The 19346-nt window shown below is 46.6% G+C and overlaps 1 protein-coding gene across 2 annotated transcripts in view; it reads right to left on the bottom strand.

Moving 5' to 3' along the window:
* Positions 1 to 8450: 8450 nt before the first annotated feature.
* PSTPIP2 (proline-serine-threonine phosphatase interacting protein 2) overlaps positions 8451 to 19346 on the bottom strand; it is a 54748-nt gene continuing 43852 nt past the window's right edge. Inside the window, exons 10-15 of one of the 2 annotated variants that reach the window (XM_058676854.1) lie at positions 16549 to 16647; positions 15559 to 15655; positions 15356 to 15434; positions 13047 to 13081; positions 11934 to 11991; positions 8451 to 10084 (exon numbers count right to left, since the gene is read on the bottom strand). In XM_058676854.1, coding sequence (XP_058532837.1) covers positions 11942 to 11991; positions 13047 to 13081; positions 15356 to 15434; positions 15559 to 15655; positions 16549 to 16647 — 360 coding nt within the window. In that variant the 3' untranslated portion in view covers positions 8451 to 10084; positions 11934 to 11941. Of the gene's footprint in view, positions 10085 to 11929; positions 11992 to 13046; positions 13082 to 15355; positions 15435 to 15558; positions 15656 to 16548; positions 16648 to 19346 lie in introns of those variants that run through there. The other variant, XM_058676853.1, reaches the window with a different exon arrangement.

Raw genomic sequence — 19346 nt, 5'->3', positions numbered from 1 at the left:
AGGCCTAACACCACTGGTATGTATGAGATTTGGGTCCAGAAATGGGCCAAATGGGGGAACATGGGAAACTCACCTAGTGGGTCATAACTCCTGCTGGTGATCACATGGTCCAGGCCTTGGGCAAGCTGGGCAACGTAGCTCCAGCTGTTGGCTAATATGTGTGGGTTGATTATTGAAGGGGGCAGACCAGATATGGTCAAGCAAACCTTAGCTCACCAGCAAGAACAGAAATTAGGCTAGAGCACGGGTCATACTGAGCTTACAGGTACTGGTTTGCATGAGCCAGGGATAGGAGTAGACTGAGCAAAGCTAAGTTCCATCACTGCCAGAGAGAATCAGGACAGGACACAGGCCAGGTCAGGCCAGGCTGCAGCATCTAAGACAAAGGACAAATTATGAGGGCTATGCCAAGCTGGGTCAGAGCAAAAACTGGCATGCACATGATCTATAGCTGGGAACAGGCCTGGTTGGGGAGCTAAGAAGACATCCTGGCTGGGTTGGGGTTCCCACTGGTGAGTATGGGGCCAGAGTAGGGGCTGCGTTCTGGTCTGGATATGGCTACAATCTCCCTTGGCACAACTGTGGACTGGGGCTGGGTACACCAGACTTGGCTAGACTTCAGCACCAACTGGCACTCTGGAGGACCAGGGTAGATGTGGGACGGGCTAGGCTAGGTCTCTGCCCCTGCTGAGCCATCTGTGAGTTGTATCTGGGTGTGGACCAGGCTTGGCTGGGCTGAAACACCCAACAGTAAGAACTGAAATGGGTTGAATGCCAGTTAGGAAAGGCCACTGTTCCTGCTAGGATAGGAGGTGGACTAACTGGGGCTGGCCCATGGACCCACTGGTGTGCTTGAGATCTGACGCTGGGAGAGGTTCTGATGGAGCAGCCTGGGAAACTCCTCTGTCGGGACACAGTCCCTGAAGGTGAGCGCAAGAACCATGATAGGGAGCAATCCAGACTAGGCCAGGGAAGGGTCTTCACCAGCATACATTTGGTGCAGGTTGGGGGCAGACCAGGCTGAACCAGTTCACATCACCCCCTGGTGAATCCAAGTACCAGAATAAGTGTGGGATGGGCCAGGTTCAGTTGCAACATATACCAGTAAACATTATGGGTGAGTCTTGGTGCCAGCTGGGTTGAGCTAGGCTGTAACCCTCACCAGCCTGAGCTGGAATTGGGGGTGGGCCAGGCCCAACCAGGCTAATACGCCCACTGGCAAATGCCGAGGCAAAGCGGACCATGCCAGACTGGGCCACAGCACCCAACTAGCATATGTTAGAATCGGTGGCAAGGGGAGGGTCAAAGCCGGTAGGGGGAATGTGGGCTCCCCTGCTGGACAGCCACTCCCATTGGAGAGCGTGAGCTGGGATGGTGGCAGACCAGGTCAGGCAGGGCTACAACACCTGTGGGCCTCATGTGAGCCAGATCAGGTAAAAGCCAGGTTGGGCTGAGTGTTGTTACTGGTAAAGCATAAATCAGAGTGGGTGAGAGTTGGTTGGGCTTTGCCACAGCATCAGCTGGCAGATGCTGGTACTGGGGGCTAATTCTGTTAAGTTAAACTCCAGAACCACCTGGAGAGTGCATGATCTGGGAGTGGGCACCTCCCTCCTGGGTTACCACTCCCACTGGAGAGCATGAGAACCAGGACTGGGGCAGGAGTGACTAAACAGAAAGGTACCTGCCAGTATGTGTGTGGGCTGGATAATAGGACTGGTTGGGTTGAACTAGGCTTCAATGCCCATTGACAAGTATGAGAGCTAAATGGGATGTGGACAGACTGAACAAGCCTGTGGTACATAGTGGCATGCATTTTTTTGGTTTTTTTTGATTAGAAAATCAGGTTTACACAGAGGAGACAGAGAAATATCTTCCACCTGCCAATTCACTCCCTAAGTGGCTGCAAATATTCATTAAAGGACTACAATTCACATAGTATGGCATCATTGCAAAATGTAACACTATTGTGATTCCCAAGTCAGCCAGTATCTGGGACAGTGACAGCTGCTGATGAAGGAGCCCTGGGTGACCCTTCTGGACCTCACAAATTCCGTTCCAATGCCTCTGCTGCCACCTGGTGGCATTTTCTCCCAATACTGCAATCGCTCCCGCATGATTTCCCAGAAGCCATTCATTCTGCACATTGTTCATTACTTCCTCTACATCACTCTGTTTGACATTCTTTCAACATTCCTAGTTACTAAATACCCTCTGCAAAATTGAGAAATCATGGAATTTCTATATTTTTTCAATTTCTGAAGACAATTAACTCACACAACTTTCAGCCAAGTAAGTGCAGAGTTCCAGCCTATATTTAACAGACTCTTACACATATGAAATCTTTTCACCAAGACTTCTGTTTGCTTAAGCAGAGAAGCATATACAGCTTGTCTTTTTTTCTTTCGCTTCCTCTCTCGTAACCTTCCCCAATAAGAAAAAAAACTCCAATAGTGATTAGCATCCCCAAACAGACTCAACTGGTGCCCCATTACTTGGCATCTGTATTTATTTCTTTCTTAAGGCGACTGCAACCACCAGTGTGAATGTAGGCTGATGTGGGTGATGGACTGAGTTGCACATGCATCTCAGTGAGGTTGGGGTCATCTCTGGTGAGGTTTCTTTGGGGACTGCCTACCCACCCTCCAACTGGATTGTTGAATTCAAACCCCCAACCACGGTGAAAATACAGGATATGTGGTCTGATCACAGAGTGCTGTGTGTCAGAACTGGGCCTCCTCAGCTGCCGAAGACTGTGCAGTGGACAACATGCCCAGCTGCACATGGGTGACATGACAACCAATTCATTGAGGCCTCCAGAGGACATCTAGTACTCTGGAGGGCAGAACAAACTGGATTGCTCTGACAGCAAGTATTTAGGCGAATCAAAACTCTAAGGTGGACTATGTCAGCAAATGGACCTTAGCAGAATTTCCAGCGCCCAGAGCGTTGGCCTAGTAGCTAAAATCCTCGCCTTGAATGTGCCGAGATCCCATATGGGCACTGATTCTAATCCTGGCAGCCCCACTTCCCATACAGCTCCCTGCTTGTGACCTGGGAGGGCAGTAGAGGATGGCCCAAAGCCTTGGGTTCCTGCACCCATGTGGCAGACCCACACTGCTGGCTCCTAGCTTCGGATCGTATCAGCTCTGGCTGTGGCAGCCACTTGGGGAGTGGACCAGAAGATGGAAGATCTTTCTCTCTGTCTTTCCTTCTTTCTGTAAATCTGACTTCCAATTAAAAAAATAAATCTTGGGCCCGGCGGCGTGGCCTAGCGGCTAAGGTCCTCGCCTTGAAAGCCCCGGGATCCCATATGGGCACCGGTTCTAATCCCGGCAGCTCCACTTCCCATCCAGCTCCCTGCTTGTGGCGTGGGAAAGCAGTCGAGGACGGCCCAATGCATTGGGACACTGCACCCGCGTGGGAGACCCGGAAGAGGTTCCAGGTTCCCGGCTTCGGATCGGCGTGCATCGGCCCGTTGCGGCTCACTTGGGGAGTGAATCATCGGACAGAAGATCTTCCTCTCTGTCTCTCCTCTGTGTATATCTGGCTGTAATAAAATGAATAAATCTTTAAAAAAATAAATAAATAAATCTTAAAAAAAAAAAAAAGGGAAGGGAGCTGGATAAGTAGGGCAGCTAGAACACGAACCAGTACCCATATGGAGGCCAGTGTTACCAAAGGCAGTTGCATCTGAATTTTTGAGTGTGCATGTCCAGATTCCAACAGCTGACCTCTCTGTAGAGCTGCCTTCAGCCACATCTGTGGCAGGTGACATGGACAGGGAAATGCCACTGTGTGCAAACAAAGCAGCCCTTGGTGGGCAGTGGGAACATCTGGAGGTGCCCCATCAATAAGTTATGGTTGGAGTACATCCCCATCAAAAGGGTTTTTTCTATTTTTATTAATTTATGTTTTAATTTTTAAATTTTCTTTTTAATATTGCTTGCATAGTTGCATCGGCCTCTGATTAGTGTGGGGAGGTTCAGGTTGGAGGAAGGTGAGTGGGACAAATGTTGCAGGTTTTTTTTTCTCCTGTGTCTCAGGGGTGGAGGGGAGTAGTGGCCACTCCTTGCAAACTACATCAGTACCTGAGATGAGGGACAATCATTTGATGACACCTTAGAGACCCTGGTGTGGGGAATAGTGTTCTGAGGCCGTTACTGGAGTGGTTTTGATATTACTGAGAAGTTGGTCTCATTGCTCCAGTGTTGAGAAAATCTATCCAAAGTCTATTGGCTGACGAAGCCCACCTTAGTGCATCACAGGCCCAGGAACATGCTGCAGAGCTTGGCCAGAAGGATTGTCCAACCTATTCTGCTTTCCATCCTCTGACAAGGCAGTTGACGTCCCCTACTGTCCTGGAGGAGCTGGCCATCATGTCCCCTTTGTGCACCTTGACATGCTGTCCACCACACAGGCATCAGCAACTGAGGAGGCCCAGTCCCGACACATGCACTTCAAGGTCAGACCACATATTCTGTGATTTTCCCTGTGGCCAGTGTCTGAATTCAGCAGTCAAGCTGAGGAGACCCCACCTGGGGAGAGTCAAACTGTTATCTGTGTCATCTAACACACATACCAGTGGTTGCAGTTGCCTGGTCAGTTTCACCCCAGCTGGCTCAGCCAGACCCACTGCCAGACCCAGCACACAAGTAGGCTAACAGGTGCTGCTGCCTTGTCCAGCCTGGCCCACCCCCAGCCCTGGTTCTTCCGCTCACAGCAATAGGTACAACCTATAAGGGGAGTGCCTGCAATTCCCCTGCCAGCCACATTCCCAGCCCTGGATCTTGCTCCTGCCAGGGAGTGCTGTGGTCCAGCCTGACATGACTGGCACCCAGTCCTGGCACTTGCCAGCTGGTGCTATGGCCTTGCCCAGCTGGTCCACACACATTCTAGTTCATGTATGTACCAGCTGGTATGACAGCCTAGCTCAGCCTGGCTTGCCTCCAGACTGGCCCACCCCCTGCTCTCATGCTCACCAGTGGAAGCAGAAACCCAGCAAGGGAGTCCCTGATGTCCCCCTCCCAGGCTGTTCCCAGCATGTGCTGTGGCCCAGTCGGAGATGGCCTGTCCCCAGTCTCAGCATTTGCCAACAGATGCTGCAGCCTAGCTCAGCCTAGCTCAGCTCCAGTTCCAGCTCTCGCTGGTGAGTACAGCAGCATCACCCAGCCTGGCCCACCCTCATCCCTCAAGTGAATTGGTGGGTATTGTGGTTCAACTCGGCCGGGCCCACACCCTGTCCTGGTTCTCACTCATGCCAATGTGTGCTGTAGACTGATCTTGCCCAGTTCACTCTCAGACCCAGTTCAAATGTATGTCAACCGGTGCTGCAGCCCAGCTTGATCTAGCCTGTTCCCAACAATGGCTCTTGTGCTCACCATACCTACCCATATTCTAAGCTCTTGCTGCAGCCTTGCCCAGCAGGCATGGGCCACACCCTTTCCTGGCTCTCCTGAGTGCCATCGGGTGCTGTGGCCTGTCTACAGACCCGGCCCACACAAACACTGATGAGAGAGAGTTACAGACTTGCCTGGCCTGACCCACCCCCAACCTTGGTTCTTGTGCTCCCCAGCAGGAACTGAGGCATAACAGGAGAGTTCTCCACGTTCCCCTGTCAGACTGCTCCCAGCCCATGATCTCATATGTGCCAGTAGGGGCAGCAGCTATGCTTGGCATAGTCTGCCCTCAGGCCCAGGTTTTGCATGTGCTGGTGGGTACTGCAGTCTGGCCACACCTAGCCTTCTCCTAGCCCCAGCTCCTGCAAGTATCAGGTGGGCTCCTGTCACGTGATTTCTGTAGTCCATCCTGGCTCGGCCTGTCATTGCCCCCAGTTCTCTGTATTAATCAGCAAGTGCTGCAGTCCCACAGAGGTAAGCCCAGAACTAGCCTACAGAATCTGCCCCCAGATTCAGTTCTCTTGCATTCTGGCCCAACCTGATGTGGCCTACTGCCTGCTCTGACTCTCTTAAGCAGGTACTGTGGCCTACCCCAGCCAGGCATGACCCCTAGACCCAGCTTTTGTCTGTGCCAATGGGCTGCAGGCGATACTGTTAAGCCCAGCCTAGGTCTCCCATATGCACAGCTGCCTTGGCCTAAACTAGACATTCCCTCCTGTTTCCCCATCTTTAAAAAACTCCATCTCAGATCCCTCACCTACCTGTGAGTGCACTGGCCTAGTTGGTGGAAGACCCCAAAAACCATTCCTTCCCTGCAAACATGCCTTGGGCCACTCCCACTCCAAAGGTTCCCCAGACCCCTCTCCCCAGGCAATTTGCAGTTTCCTCACCTCCCTGTCCTCCTCAGTTGGATTTAACAAAAATTCTGTCTCCAAACAATATGGGGGCAGCAGGGGAGGAGGTACAGATTTCCACATGCAAATTTTGAAGGTGATACAATTCCCCTTCATGGGGTGGTGGAGGAAGGTGAGAACTTAGAAGTTCCTTAGCACTCAGGAACTTAGAAGTATCTGTGGTCACAGCTTGTTTTTGAATCTTCCTGCTTGGTGGCTGTGCCTGAGTTTGCCTCAGAGGCTGCGACCTGAGGAAGTAGTCAGAGTGAAGTACCATTTGCATGGGCACAGCCAGCTCGGAGCCACATGGGTGTGTGATGTTATCAGAGCACCACCCACAGCCACTCCTCCATGCCTACTATTTCTTCAAACTCTGGCCCAGCTTCCATCCACCAGGGGCCCTGTCAGCACCTGCTCTGGTCATGCAGGCCCATGCATACCTTTTAGCCCTCCTCCCTTTCTCTCTCACCTGCCCACTTCGACACAGGTGCTTGCCGGGCTTGCCCCCAGTCCAGAGTTCTGCTCCCTGGTTGCTGGTCCCGGGGTCCTGGCCCAAAAACCACAACATGCCTTAACTGCTCTGTGACTCTGCCAACAGCAGGCATGGTGAGCAGGTGGGAGCCCAGGCCAGGGCCTTGAACATGCCCAGGTCCTGTCTGTGCTGTTGATTACTGTCCAGAGCAGCAAAACCCAACTGGCCCTGGCCCTGAGCCAAAACTCCTTAAACCCCATCCCCCATTGCCTGGCAGGAGACACCTGAAGTGTTAGGTTTTAAACACAGTTAAATTCTTTTTTTTTTTTTTTAAAGATTTATTTTATTTTTATTACAAAGTCAGATATACTGAGAGGAGGAGAGATAGAGAGGAAGTGGAGCTGCCGGGATTAGAACCAGCAGCCATATGGGATTGAGGCGAGGACCTTAGCCACTAGGCCACGCTGCCAAGCCCAACACAGTTAAATTCTTACGTACAGCTAATTCCTTCCACCAAGTCCTCTTTTCACGATTTGTTTACCACAAGCCAAAATCTGAGACACAAAAAGGTGCTTAGGAAGTCCATTATTCCAGCATGGTGGTAACAGGAAGGGACGAGAACATGCAGGGAAACGTCTCCTGCCATGGTGGTAGGATGGGGGCTGCCAGGGCAGAGGAAGAGAGCGAGATGGAGGAGATGCGACCCAGGTGAGCCTGGAAGGTGTTGGGAGGGGCTGCAGGCAAGCCCCAGGAACTGGTGACTGAGACTGTCAAAGGTGATTGGTGGGTGGGCGGGTAGGTGGGCAAGAATGGTGGGTTAGCTTCTCAGGTAAGACGCCATGAGGTTACAGTTCATTGGCAGATAAACGGAACAGCACGAAAGTAATAGTACAGAGTGAAAATGACTGGAGCCTTCAGGGCCCATGTTCGAGTCACTTCTCACACACAGAAGAACATCCCTTTCTCTTGCTGTCCACGGCGAGGACAAGCTGTAGCCCTCTGTGCACACGGTCCCCTCAACAAGACTTGTGACTCATCACCCTTGGAAATACAGCCATTGCGGGAATTCCCATGACTACTTTTGAGGCAACTCTGGTTGCTGCTTTCTGGAAGGAAATATCCCCCAGAAAAAGTACAGCAAGCCAATCTTGGGATGTGCTTCTGGTGGGTGCAAAGTCAGTGCACTGACAGTCTACCAAGGAGGCCATGTTCACTAAGTTTAACACATCTGCTTAACTGACAGGCTTTCCTCCTTCATTCGCTCCGCTTCTTCTTCCAAGTAGCTCTTTTCTATAGCTGTTTGGTTTTGGCCTATCAACCCTTTCCTATCTGTGTCTTGTGCAAGTGATATAGCAGAAGAAAGGATAAGCACAGTCCTGCTCTCATGGAGGTCACAGTCTTCTAGGGAAAACAAGGATTGAGCCATTAATTTCAAAAGTAATTGGATAATAACAAGAAAAATGGGGGCAAGAAGACATACAGTAGTGTGATCCAAATTGGTCTCAAGGCAAGGATGGTGCCACCCAGAGCAAGTGACATTGCCACTCAGGCTGGGAGGAATTTGTAGAAAGGGGTAGGGTACCATCTCCACCTGGCCTCCCCGCACGGCACTTTATCGTTCTGGTATCTCAATTACAAATGCAACAAGACTTGGAGAAAGATACAATTAGCATGACAATGCACGACAAATCCCAAATCATCAAAAGCCTTTATTCTACTTCATATCAAACTGAAAGCGCAACAGAATGAAAATACGATTTTTTTTTTCCATTCGGAAAACATCTTTACACCAATTATACTGACCAAGGGAAAGAGAAAACTGAAATCCCTGAGGAACTGCCAATAATAAATAAGAAAACACAGAGTATTCTGAAAACAAAAGAAAATTTCCTGAGCTTGTCTGGTTTGGCGAAATCAATGACCTTTTGCAAAATTCAGTTTCCCAAAAGGATATCCAACTGATGCAAGCTTTCCCTCTTGACAAGCAGCTGCTACACTGAGTAGCACCTCACATTAAAAGAGGAGAAATGAGAACTCTTCTTTCAATTCATTTATGCATAGTTCTGGGAACATGACTGTCCAGAGCAGAAGAAGAAAATACTTTCTCAATGTGGTTAACAGAACTAACTCAGGAAGGAAGGGTGCTGTGCTGACTTTGTCGTGAACTAAAATATACCAGTTTCCCAGGGTTTGCCCCATAATATGCAAAAGCTACATAACCTCCCTGCTGCTTGTGGATGACAAACATAGAACCAAATATTTGTTAAGGGGCCCGACTGACACTTCAGAGTCAGAATGTAGCCAAGCAAAGATCTGCTGTGAAGTCTCTGGACTGGAGAGGGGCTTTGTGATTCCAAAATTCTCTCGAGGAAGTGAGTCAAAACATTATATTCCATTGATCTCATTGACTCCAGAATATTCTTACATGTTAGCACCTCCAATGTGAATGATTTTGGTTATCAATGGATTTTCACAAGTTAATTGGCAACTCCCCCATCCCATCTTCTTTGTGCTGTAGTAGATCGTGGCATGTTTTGCAATCTACAGCTTCTCAGGTTGGACTGAATATACTACTCTGTAGTATGGTACATACAGGGATCCATTCACAGGAAAGTCTAACCCTGACTCCCTAATACATTTCCCAATTAGAAAAATTCTGGCAAAAAATCCATGGTGTCCTAAGATTCAGCAGGAGCATGGTGACCTCAGCAAGGGCTGCCAGAGTAGTGATGTGGGCCTGTGCTTATGCTCTGCTTCTGGCTGTCCCTAATCAGTTGGCAGCCCTAGACGGAACCCCAATTTCATCCTCTGGGCCAAATTTCCTCATCTGTGACATAGAATACACAATCAGATGGCTGCTAAATCTTCCAGCCTCAAAAGGCAAGGTCGTTTCAATCTCGTGCCCCTGGAACATGAGCCTGGATGAAAACTCCCCATTCCTGCTGCCCAGGGCTGGATGAGCTCTCTTGTGCCAGTGCTGTCAGAGCCCTTGGCAGCCACCTCTGCTGTCTCAGGAGCCAGCACTCAACCCAGAAACTGTTCTGCTTTCCGACTAGGAAATAACTCGCTCACAACTGCAGTGCCTGTCTGAGAAAGGAAAATTCTTTGGTCTGGGGCAATTTGTAAATTCTATCAGAAAACTAAAGAGCTCTGTTAGCCTACATGGAACTAAAGAAATGCCTATCGTCAATTGAAAATATCAAAACATTACAACAAGGGTTCCCTTCAGGGCCATCATCATTGGCAGGATTTAGCTGGGGATTCTGCCGTTCTCGGTGCTCTTTCCATACCATAGGAGCATTAGGTGGAGCAAGTTCTGTTTTCTGAAAGAGAATGGCAAGGAACATTCATTTCAACAAACCATTCATTGTTAGCAACTGCTTCAGTCTGAAGGGCATGCATTCTCCCAGAGAGTAGGTGTGCATGTGTGATCAAGGAAAACAAGTGGTAAGAAAACATGGCATGTAATGATAACATCCCTTATGGGAGATATATACTCCTCCTTGATACACATATTTTAATTCAAAAATACAGTGTATCTTTGCCTAATGAAGCGAGAATTAGAGAATAACAAGTAAAACCAACAACTACAGAATAACACATAAATTCATAAATCTTCCAGTTTAGATTTCCATCCTGAACATACATTCAAACCATTCAAGTGTCATAGGATATGTCATTCAATTAAATTATTAACTAAACTCAGCTCCTGTCTTTCAAATTCCCTGAAATTAACTATACATATGCATAAATGTTGAGCCTGTATTCCTTGAGCTGGCCCAGACTCTAAAATTACAGAACTTGAGAGACTGAATTCAAGTAAACATGTGGCACCAGCATCTTGCATTCAAATGTCAAATTCTTGGACTTTGAGAAGGTAGAGTAGTTGAAGGTTTCAGCCATTAGAATATATGCTGAACTTGGACAGGTAATGGCAGGAAAAGAAAGAATTAAAATGTAAAACTGGTGGCCCTGCCAATGCCCTGTCCCGTGGTTATCCCTTACATGCAGGGTACACGTTTCACCTTTGAATCCCACGTCATTGACTTAGTAGGATTCTCCTCAGGACTTTGTGCCTCCCCTATGAGATGGAGGCGGGCTCAAGAAATGAAAAAGAAATGATGGCTGTTTGTAAAGGCTGCAATGTATGGACAGATCAGAAAGCTATGTATAATCAGAGAATGGAATATTTAAAGCTTTCAGTTTCCTTGCTTTCCACAGCAAAGATGCTTGACTCTGAACTGTACGTCCCATGAGTTGAAGGAATTATTCTTTATGAAGACTGTTACAGCTTGGAAAACAAGTGTTTCCCAAAGGCCCAAATGCTAAGGTCTCAAGCCCCAGAATCCTATGTTAATGGATAAGGATGGAACTGAATTGAATGATGGTGTCTGAAGATGGAGTCTTGGAAAGTAACTAGATTGGGTGTATTCCTAGAACAGCAGGATCTCTCATAATGAAATCATGAGAGCTACATGGAAACACAACATGGAGGAAGAACTCCGCCTCTCCCCCCCTCCACATGCATTCTGCCCACCTCAGAGGACAAACAGAACCACCCGACTGTGGCCTGTGACTCTCCAAGTCTATGAGCCACAATGAACGTTCTCCCCGCTAAGTACCAAAATGCTGCAAATTTGACATGTCACATTTAGGACTGCAACAAGTTTCTCCACCATTGCTTGGCATCTGTGAAACTGATTTTAACTGGGAATAGGGTAAAGTGCCTGAACAGCACTGATCTGGTACAGAGGAATTCTACAATGCTGATTATGATTGTTGCACTGACTTCTGTTGACTGTTCCCATTGTGGGGACTGGGGTGGAACACTAAAGGTAACATGACTGAAACAGTGAGGCATCTGTACGCTTTGCTTGTGAGATGCCTCAATCTAGGTATATAATAGCAAGAAAAGAGCTTCACAAGAACAGATAAAGAATAATTCATCATTGTAGACCAATCAAGAAAGGCAAAACACCCCATTCAAAGGTATATGGAGGTTCCTGTTGTTTCCAGTTTGGGAATCCATAAAGTCATCAACAAAGAAGCAAGGCCACCTTGTGCCAGTCAGATGTGTGGCCTTGCTTCTTTGTGGTGGTATTTTACAGATGTTTCAGAGACACATGATGAATCTACATACACTGTGAGTCTATGAAAATTAAAACTTCTTACCAACAACATCACTGGTAGACCAAGCTATAGTCAGAAATCACGGAGTAACTGGGGTCATCTGCAAAGGTTAAGAAACAGAAAAACATTAAACTACTAATTTTTTCTCAATAAGATCTTAGCCCTTTTCAAACCAAGGCACTTCACTAGAAGACTGGAATGACCGCTCTTTTGTAACAACAACAATAAAAAACTGACAACAAAAATTATACATGGTAGTAAGGACTGCAAGCCACAGGCATTATTTCTTGGCCCTTTTTGCCTACAAGCCTAGGTATTAGCACCCACAGTTACAGTCATCTTCAAATGCTGATAAGCAGTAACTACAATATCCAGTGGTAATTATAAAGCAACAAGAAATAATAGAAATCATCATATTGTGCCAAGAAACAATTTCACCCACGTTTTTTAGCCACTGAATTTTTTTTTTCCTGAGCTCCTAAGCACAGCATAAGTTGTCCTGGGTCCTCATTCCTTTGGACAGAGACAAGTATCTTTTTTTTTTAACTCTCAAATAATACATATTTGTTGAGCACCTGGTATGTGTCCAGTACTGTGTCAGGTTTGCAATGGGATGCAGGAAAAGATAAAGGGCCCTCAAGGATGTTATGACTCTCCAAGCAATGCAACTAACAAAACATATGCAGATGTGTGGTTCACCAAAGGTCCCATAGGCGTTAAGAGGAAAGAAGGACTGGTGAGGTTGCTGAATAATCGCATAGTAGAGAGTGTAACATGTACACAACACAGTAAGGTATATGTTTCTACACAGCTATGACTTCCGTAGTTGTATTTCCGTGTAATCTAAGGGAAATGACACAGCACCTCAGCTCTGCTGTTCTTATGATCCAACTCAGACCATTTTTGTAGGCACTTGAGCATTCAATGAAGTTTCTTCTGTCATTTCTGTAACTGAATGTTTTTGATAAACTATAAGCCAATAGCAAAATTTACTTGATGAAAAATGGTATGACCATAAGATTCCAATACAGGCTCCTTTTAGAAGAATTCTATTCTATGCATCCTTTTCTTTCCGCTTACTTCAAACTTCCAGTAATTCAACCTTGGAGAACAACCTGACATGGGGCTCTCCAGAGGTTTGCCTTGGTGGCATACCTGGTAAATTCTGAGGAACTGGCAGGGGTCCTCTCCTGCAAGAAAAGAAAACCAAAAGTGACCACATGTGGTCTTGTTGTTTTTATCATTTTCTGGTTCATGCTACCAGCAGGTCACACTCTAACTGGATCTGGTTTCTATGCCGGAGGGACAAAAACAGGCCAACCAAAGCAAATGATCTACAGTGCTGGCCTGTGGAAATCTACACTGCAGGTCTTCCTTGGCACAAAACAGCCAAGGTGTGTGGTGGTTAGGAGCACAGAGCCCCATCCTCATCACCCAGACTAGCAGTGAGATTTCCTGAGCTCTGACCACCAATATCTTCAAGTGTAAAATGGGAAAATAAGGTACCTTCAAGAATGGCACAGTATGTTAGGCTGGTACCAGCAGGCATTTCACATGAGCCCAGTTCAAGCTCTGGCTGTCCCACTTTCAGTCTAGTTCCCTGGGAAAGCTTGCAAAAGATGGGAAAGCTTCTGACAGGTTTCACAAGATGGCCCACGTGCTTGGGCCCTTGCCATCCAAATGGAAAACCTGGATGGAGCTCCAGGCTCCTGGCATCAGTTTGGCCCAGCCCCAGCCTTTGTGGCCATTTCAGAAGTGAGCCATTGGATGAAATCTCTCTCTCACTCTCTGCCTCACCCTTTGTCTCAGTAACTCTGCTTTTCAAATAAATAAATACATCAATCTTAAAGCTCAAGGCTGGCTTTGTGGTTTTATGAGTAAAGCCACCACCTGCAATGCCAGCATGCCCACATAGTCACCTGTTCTTCTTCTTCTTCTTTTCTAAGACAGGAAAGTTTATTTGTGGGGAAAGAAGAGGGAAGGGGAAAGCACCTTCCCAGAGAAAGCTAGAGTGTGTCTCGAAAGGAGAGAGGGACAGCCCCTCTCTGTTCCTAGTTCTATATTCCACTTTTGATCCAGCTCCCTGCTAATGGCCTGGGAAAGCAGCAGGAGGTGGCCCAACTGCTTCGGCCCCTGGATCCATGTGGTAGATATTGGCTTCTGACTCCAACCTGGCTCAGCCCTGGCTGTTGGGCAATATGGAGAGTGAACCACTAGATGGAAGATCTCTCTCTCTCTCTCTCTTTAGGACTTTCAAATACATATATAAAACTAAAAAAAAAAATTCATGGAGAATACATATTATGAAAAACTGTATATGGATTTTAAGATTCTTGTATCAAAAGTTACTATTGTTTAGGTCTATTTATGTGTCTATTTGAGATGCAGAAAGACACAAAAACAGGGAGTGGAAAGGAAACTGTATTCACTGATTTATTCTCCAAATGTCTGCAACAGCCAGGGCTGAGCCAGGAGGTGAGAATACATTCCAGGTCTCTCATGAGAGTAGCAGGAACCCGATCACCACTGCCTCCCATGGATGCATTAATGGGAAGCCACATCAGGAGCTTGGGCAGAAATCAAACCCAGGATCTCCAGTCTGGGCCGATGACATCTTAACTGCCCAAATGACTGCCCCCCAATCAAATTTAGCTTTTAATTTCATTTTCTGGAAAGATTTGAAGTACCTCATATAAACAGCTCCCCCACTTCATACTGAAAGTTAAATTGACCCATTCATATTAGCTTATTTGAACAGTACCTGACATTCTTAAGTATCAATTGTAATCATGCAATTCCTCCCAAAACTGCCCATCTTTACTGAAACTGGACTGAAAAGACAACAGCCAAGAGTTCTCTCTCCTAGGGGTCATTTATAGAGGACACTGAGCTTTTCCTGTACACTAAAGTGTAAGTGATTCAGGCTTTGCTACCTACACTGTCTCCCTTGGGACCGCTCAGCTCCAGCAGGAAAGTTAGTCACTCACAAGCCCAGTTCACCAAGAGTGGCTATGTTCTAATAAAATTTTACTTGCAAACACCAAAATCTGAATTTTATATAATTTTCACATATCATAAAATAGTATAGTTTGGAGTTCCCCACACACCACCACCACTTAAAAAAATACTTCTAACTGAAAGGCCAACCAGATTGGACCCCCAGGGGCACTTGTGGCCCCTGCTTTCCACAGGCTTGACGAAAGGTATCATAAATCAGTAATGACCCCACCCAAGCACAATCCAATCCTCCTTGAACCATGACTAGTAAAATCCAGCTTCTATTTGTCCCAAAAGTGCTATTTCCAACAAACTGGCAATCACACTCAGCAGAGGCAGTGGTAGAAAGCTTCCAATTCTCATGTCTGCCCCATGGTGTTGACATTTCTCTGTGCCAACTACAAATTTTACATATATCTTACAAAATGAATAATAAAAATGCTTAGGTAAAGGGCGGCTGATACTACCTTGTGACATTGGACCCAGTAGCTTTCCCTGGAGGTGCTGCATTCTTCTGGCAGTAGAAGTTCTCATACATGATGGGTGCTGGGAGAAGCATTGAGAAGGAAAACATTAAGAGGCAGGTGTCTTACAGAGTCCATGACCTTGGACAAGAAAGGCTAGCAGAATTGCTTAAATGACCCTCCCCACTTCCCACCACCTCATTCACCTGGTGGGGTCTGTCCAGTTTTGCGCTGATTCACAAAATATTCAATGTCCTTCTCGATGCTGCACATCTCCAAACTCTTCCGGACCTGCTCATACATCTAGCAAAAGGAAGATAGATCGACAAGCAGAGGAATGTCAATGATAACTGTGTCAAGGCCCATTTAAAAAAATATTTGATAAATGGCAACTCTTCCAAGTTTTGCCATTTTGGATAAGAAAGAAAAATAAGATATTCCCAAGTCCCGAGATCATACAAAAGCTTTTGTCTTATGAGTTTGTGATAGTACAATTTTTAAAAGATGATGAGAAATGTGTCTCTGTGGCAGGACACAAACTTGAAAAATCTGAGCAATTATACCAGTGGAACCAAAACACCCATACACACCAACGCCTGTGACACAAACTAAGGCCCCACACAATTGTCAAGACAATCACCTAACTAAAAACAAGTTTCTTCCATTGAGTCCGATGGGTTTGTGGGTGTTGAATTGCTCTTCTAACAGGAATGTCCCATCTGAGCATGGGTGTCTTAGCAAGGGTGTGATAACCTGATTTGAAGTTCAGCCTGGACAATGGCTGAAGTAAATCCTGAGTCTTGGAGTGAGCCTGAATGACTATGAACCTGACCATAGGCCAGTCTGCTGGTACTTGATGTCTTCCTGGAATGACCCCAGTCCAGACCACAGCAGTCTCACAGCAGTTTACATTTCTGCTGTAAAATGTCTGTCTCCCATACACTGTGTTTGGGTTTCCTTCTCTGCTTCTCCATTTCTTAGTAAAATGGACTAGGATTCGAGCAAGATACACATTTGTCTGGGTATTCCATCAACTCACGGTGTGGCTGCAGGCCAGCTATTTTACTTCCCTGGACCTCAAATGGGGTGTGTATGGGGGAGGAGAAGTGGGGAAGAGGAACTCATCAATGTTATGCTTTCCCTCTAATGAGTCTAATAGGCACAGCCACAACACCACGTGAAGGCTTTTGACTTACATCATCGCTAACGACACACTGTTTGGACAGATGATTCACATGTAACCACAAGGCATTCCTGAAGAAGTTTATTCGTTCACATTCTTGAGCTTCAAACACCTGCAGAAAAACAACTACATGTACATTTGCATGCAGAGAAAGGGGCTATTCTTCTACACTGGTTGTGACTTAAACCATGTAACACCCCAGGTATCTGCAAGCTTTGTGTCCAATAGGGTGTCACCTAACACCATGCTCAGGAAGCTCAGGAACTCTGACCAGGGACAAACAGTGCCAAGGGACTCTAATACTGCATGAACCCAAACAGGACTGGAGAGAGTCTGAAGACAACATGGGATGATGATCCCAGACATCAGGGCCCTACCCTGAATTCCAGCTCACATTTTCAACCGCCCAATAATCATCACCACCTGGGCAGCCTGCCAGAGTCCTAGAGCCCAAGTAGGCCCTCCCAGGATGTGATGAATTAATGTATCTGGCAAGACGGTTATAATCACTGAAGCTGCTTAACTAGGATTAGGATATGGGGACTTAGCTTTTATCTTGGTATATGTTTAAAATCTTCCTTAATAAAGACAAAGTTAGAAGTCAGTGCATGAACAATTGATTTTTGGAGATAAGCAATGTCTGAAAATATCGAGCCAATCTACAAAGTACACGATATCCTAGTCCACAGGGGACGTTAACGTATCTTCTTAAAGATTTACTACCACAGCTACTATATTTTACAACTTTTTATAATATAAAATTTCAAACATGTGCAACGGAAGAGAAGAAAGCATAATGAATGTCCTATAGCCATCAGCAGCTTACCCACTTAGCAGCTCATGACCAATTGCCCTACTCCTTGGGATATGTTGGAGAAAATGCATTTTCATTTTTAAATATTTTAGTATCTACATAATGTTACATTACCTTCATTATAGAAAGTTCATATGAAATCAGAAAGGGAGATACAATGTCTATATACCATCCACCCTGCTTTGTTCACATTCTGGTGAAGACCCACAGTGAGTTCCCCAATCTTGATTACCTTCTCCTTCAGAATAGCCATCTCCTAAATATTGTCATTCCCATACAGTTTTTATACTAAAGTGTATCCATAAAATGCATATGATATTGCAACAGAATTAAAACAGGACTCTCAAAATGAAGACACTCCCAGCATGTACCTGTCTCCCACCACAGGTCACTCCACACTTATTAGAAGCTACAGCCCCCATCTTCACCACATAAGATCCTGTTAGGAACTTCCCCAGCCCTGGGCATGCCCAACGTGGGAGGCAGTAACAAGCTACATCACCACTGTGGGTAAACCATGTGCAAAAGAAGGAACCAAACGTGTGCAAAACTCCAAAATGGTGCAAACTCAAGTATCACATGCTGAGAGGGACAAGCCAGAACTCTGGGCCAGGTGCAGAGGGAGAACAGCCAGGAAAAATCCTTCACAGATGAACCGCTTCCCACCAGGCTGCCTCCCTGTGCTCAGGCACTCTAGATTGCACATCAGCCTTTTGTCAATTTCCATTGCAAAGAAGTCAAAGAACACTGAGTGGGCATCCATAGATATGGCTGAACTCACAGGTTTTCTCAGAAGAGTGTCGCATTAACAAAACAAAGCAGAGAAGACTATTTTAGACAGGGATAGTGACCTACGGAATAAGATGCTTCAGACAAGTCAAATTAGAATAGAACTGCAACAGCTCCTGCGCTGGCTTAGAGATTAGTTACTGGGATGCAAATCACCAAGAAACAGTCAAGGCAGGCAGGGACCAGGAATGGAGATAATTCCTTCAAAGCACATGGTTTGGCCTGGCACAGCAGCCTAACGGCTAAAGTCCTTGCCTTGAATGCACCAGGATCCCATATGGGTCCCAGTTCTAATCCCAGCAGCCCCGCTTCCCATCCAGCTCCCTGCTTGTGACCTCGGAAAGCAGTCAAGGACGGCCCAATGCCTTGGGACCCTGCACCTGCATGGGAGACCCAGAAGAAGCTCCGGGCTCCTGGCTTCGGATCGGCTCAGCTCTGGCAGTTGTGGCAGCTTGGGGGAGTGAATCAACAGATGGAAGATCTTCCTCTCTGTCTCTCCTCCTCTCTGTATGTCTGACTTTCCAATAAAAAAAAAATCTAAAGACAAATCACATGGTTGGGAAGACAGGGCAGGGGACAGATGGGAAGCAAGACCTGGGCAGTCAGGATGCAGAGGCAGCACAAAGATGAGCTTAAGCATGTGAAAGACATGAACACTATCAGAATCAAGATGAGTCACTTTGGGTAGCACTAACACAGGGGCAGGAGTTTGCTGCAGTGGTGAAGATGCCGTTTGGGACACCCCCATCCTGCCTCAGAGTGCCTGGGTTCAAGTCCCAGCACTGGTCTGACTGCCACTTCCTGCTAATGTGCTCCCTGAGAAGGAGCAGATGATGGTTTAAGCACTTGAGTTCCTGCCATTTATAAGTGACCCAAACTGAATTTCCCACTCCTAGCTTGGGCCTGGTCCAGCCCTGGCCATTGCGCACATTTGGGGAGTGAACCAGCGGATGGGAGACCTCCCCCTCTGCCTTACAAATAAATTAAACAAGAAAAATAAATTTTAAAAATAAATAAATTCAGTAGACTATATAGAAAGGATTTTTATGATTGACTGTTAGTGACTACGACAAAAGATCCTGCCTTAGCTACGTCACACAGAGGCCACTGCAACCAAAAAGCACTTCTCCAAGGACATCTGCCCAGAAATTCTCTTGGACTCACCCCCGAGTTATTAATCACTGCAGCAAAAGACTATTGTTTCAAAA

Source organism: Ochotona princeps, chromosome 18, assembly GCF_030435755.1.
Source record: "Ochotona princeps isolate mOchPri1 chromosome 18, mOchPri1.hap1, whole genome shotgun sequence".
NCBI classification, from domain to species: Eukaryota; Metazoa; Chordata; class Mammalia; order Lagomorpha; family Ochotonidae; genus Ochotona; species Ochotona princeps.
This window is presented reverse-complemented; position numbering and strand designations above follow the sequence as displayed.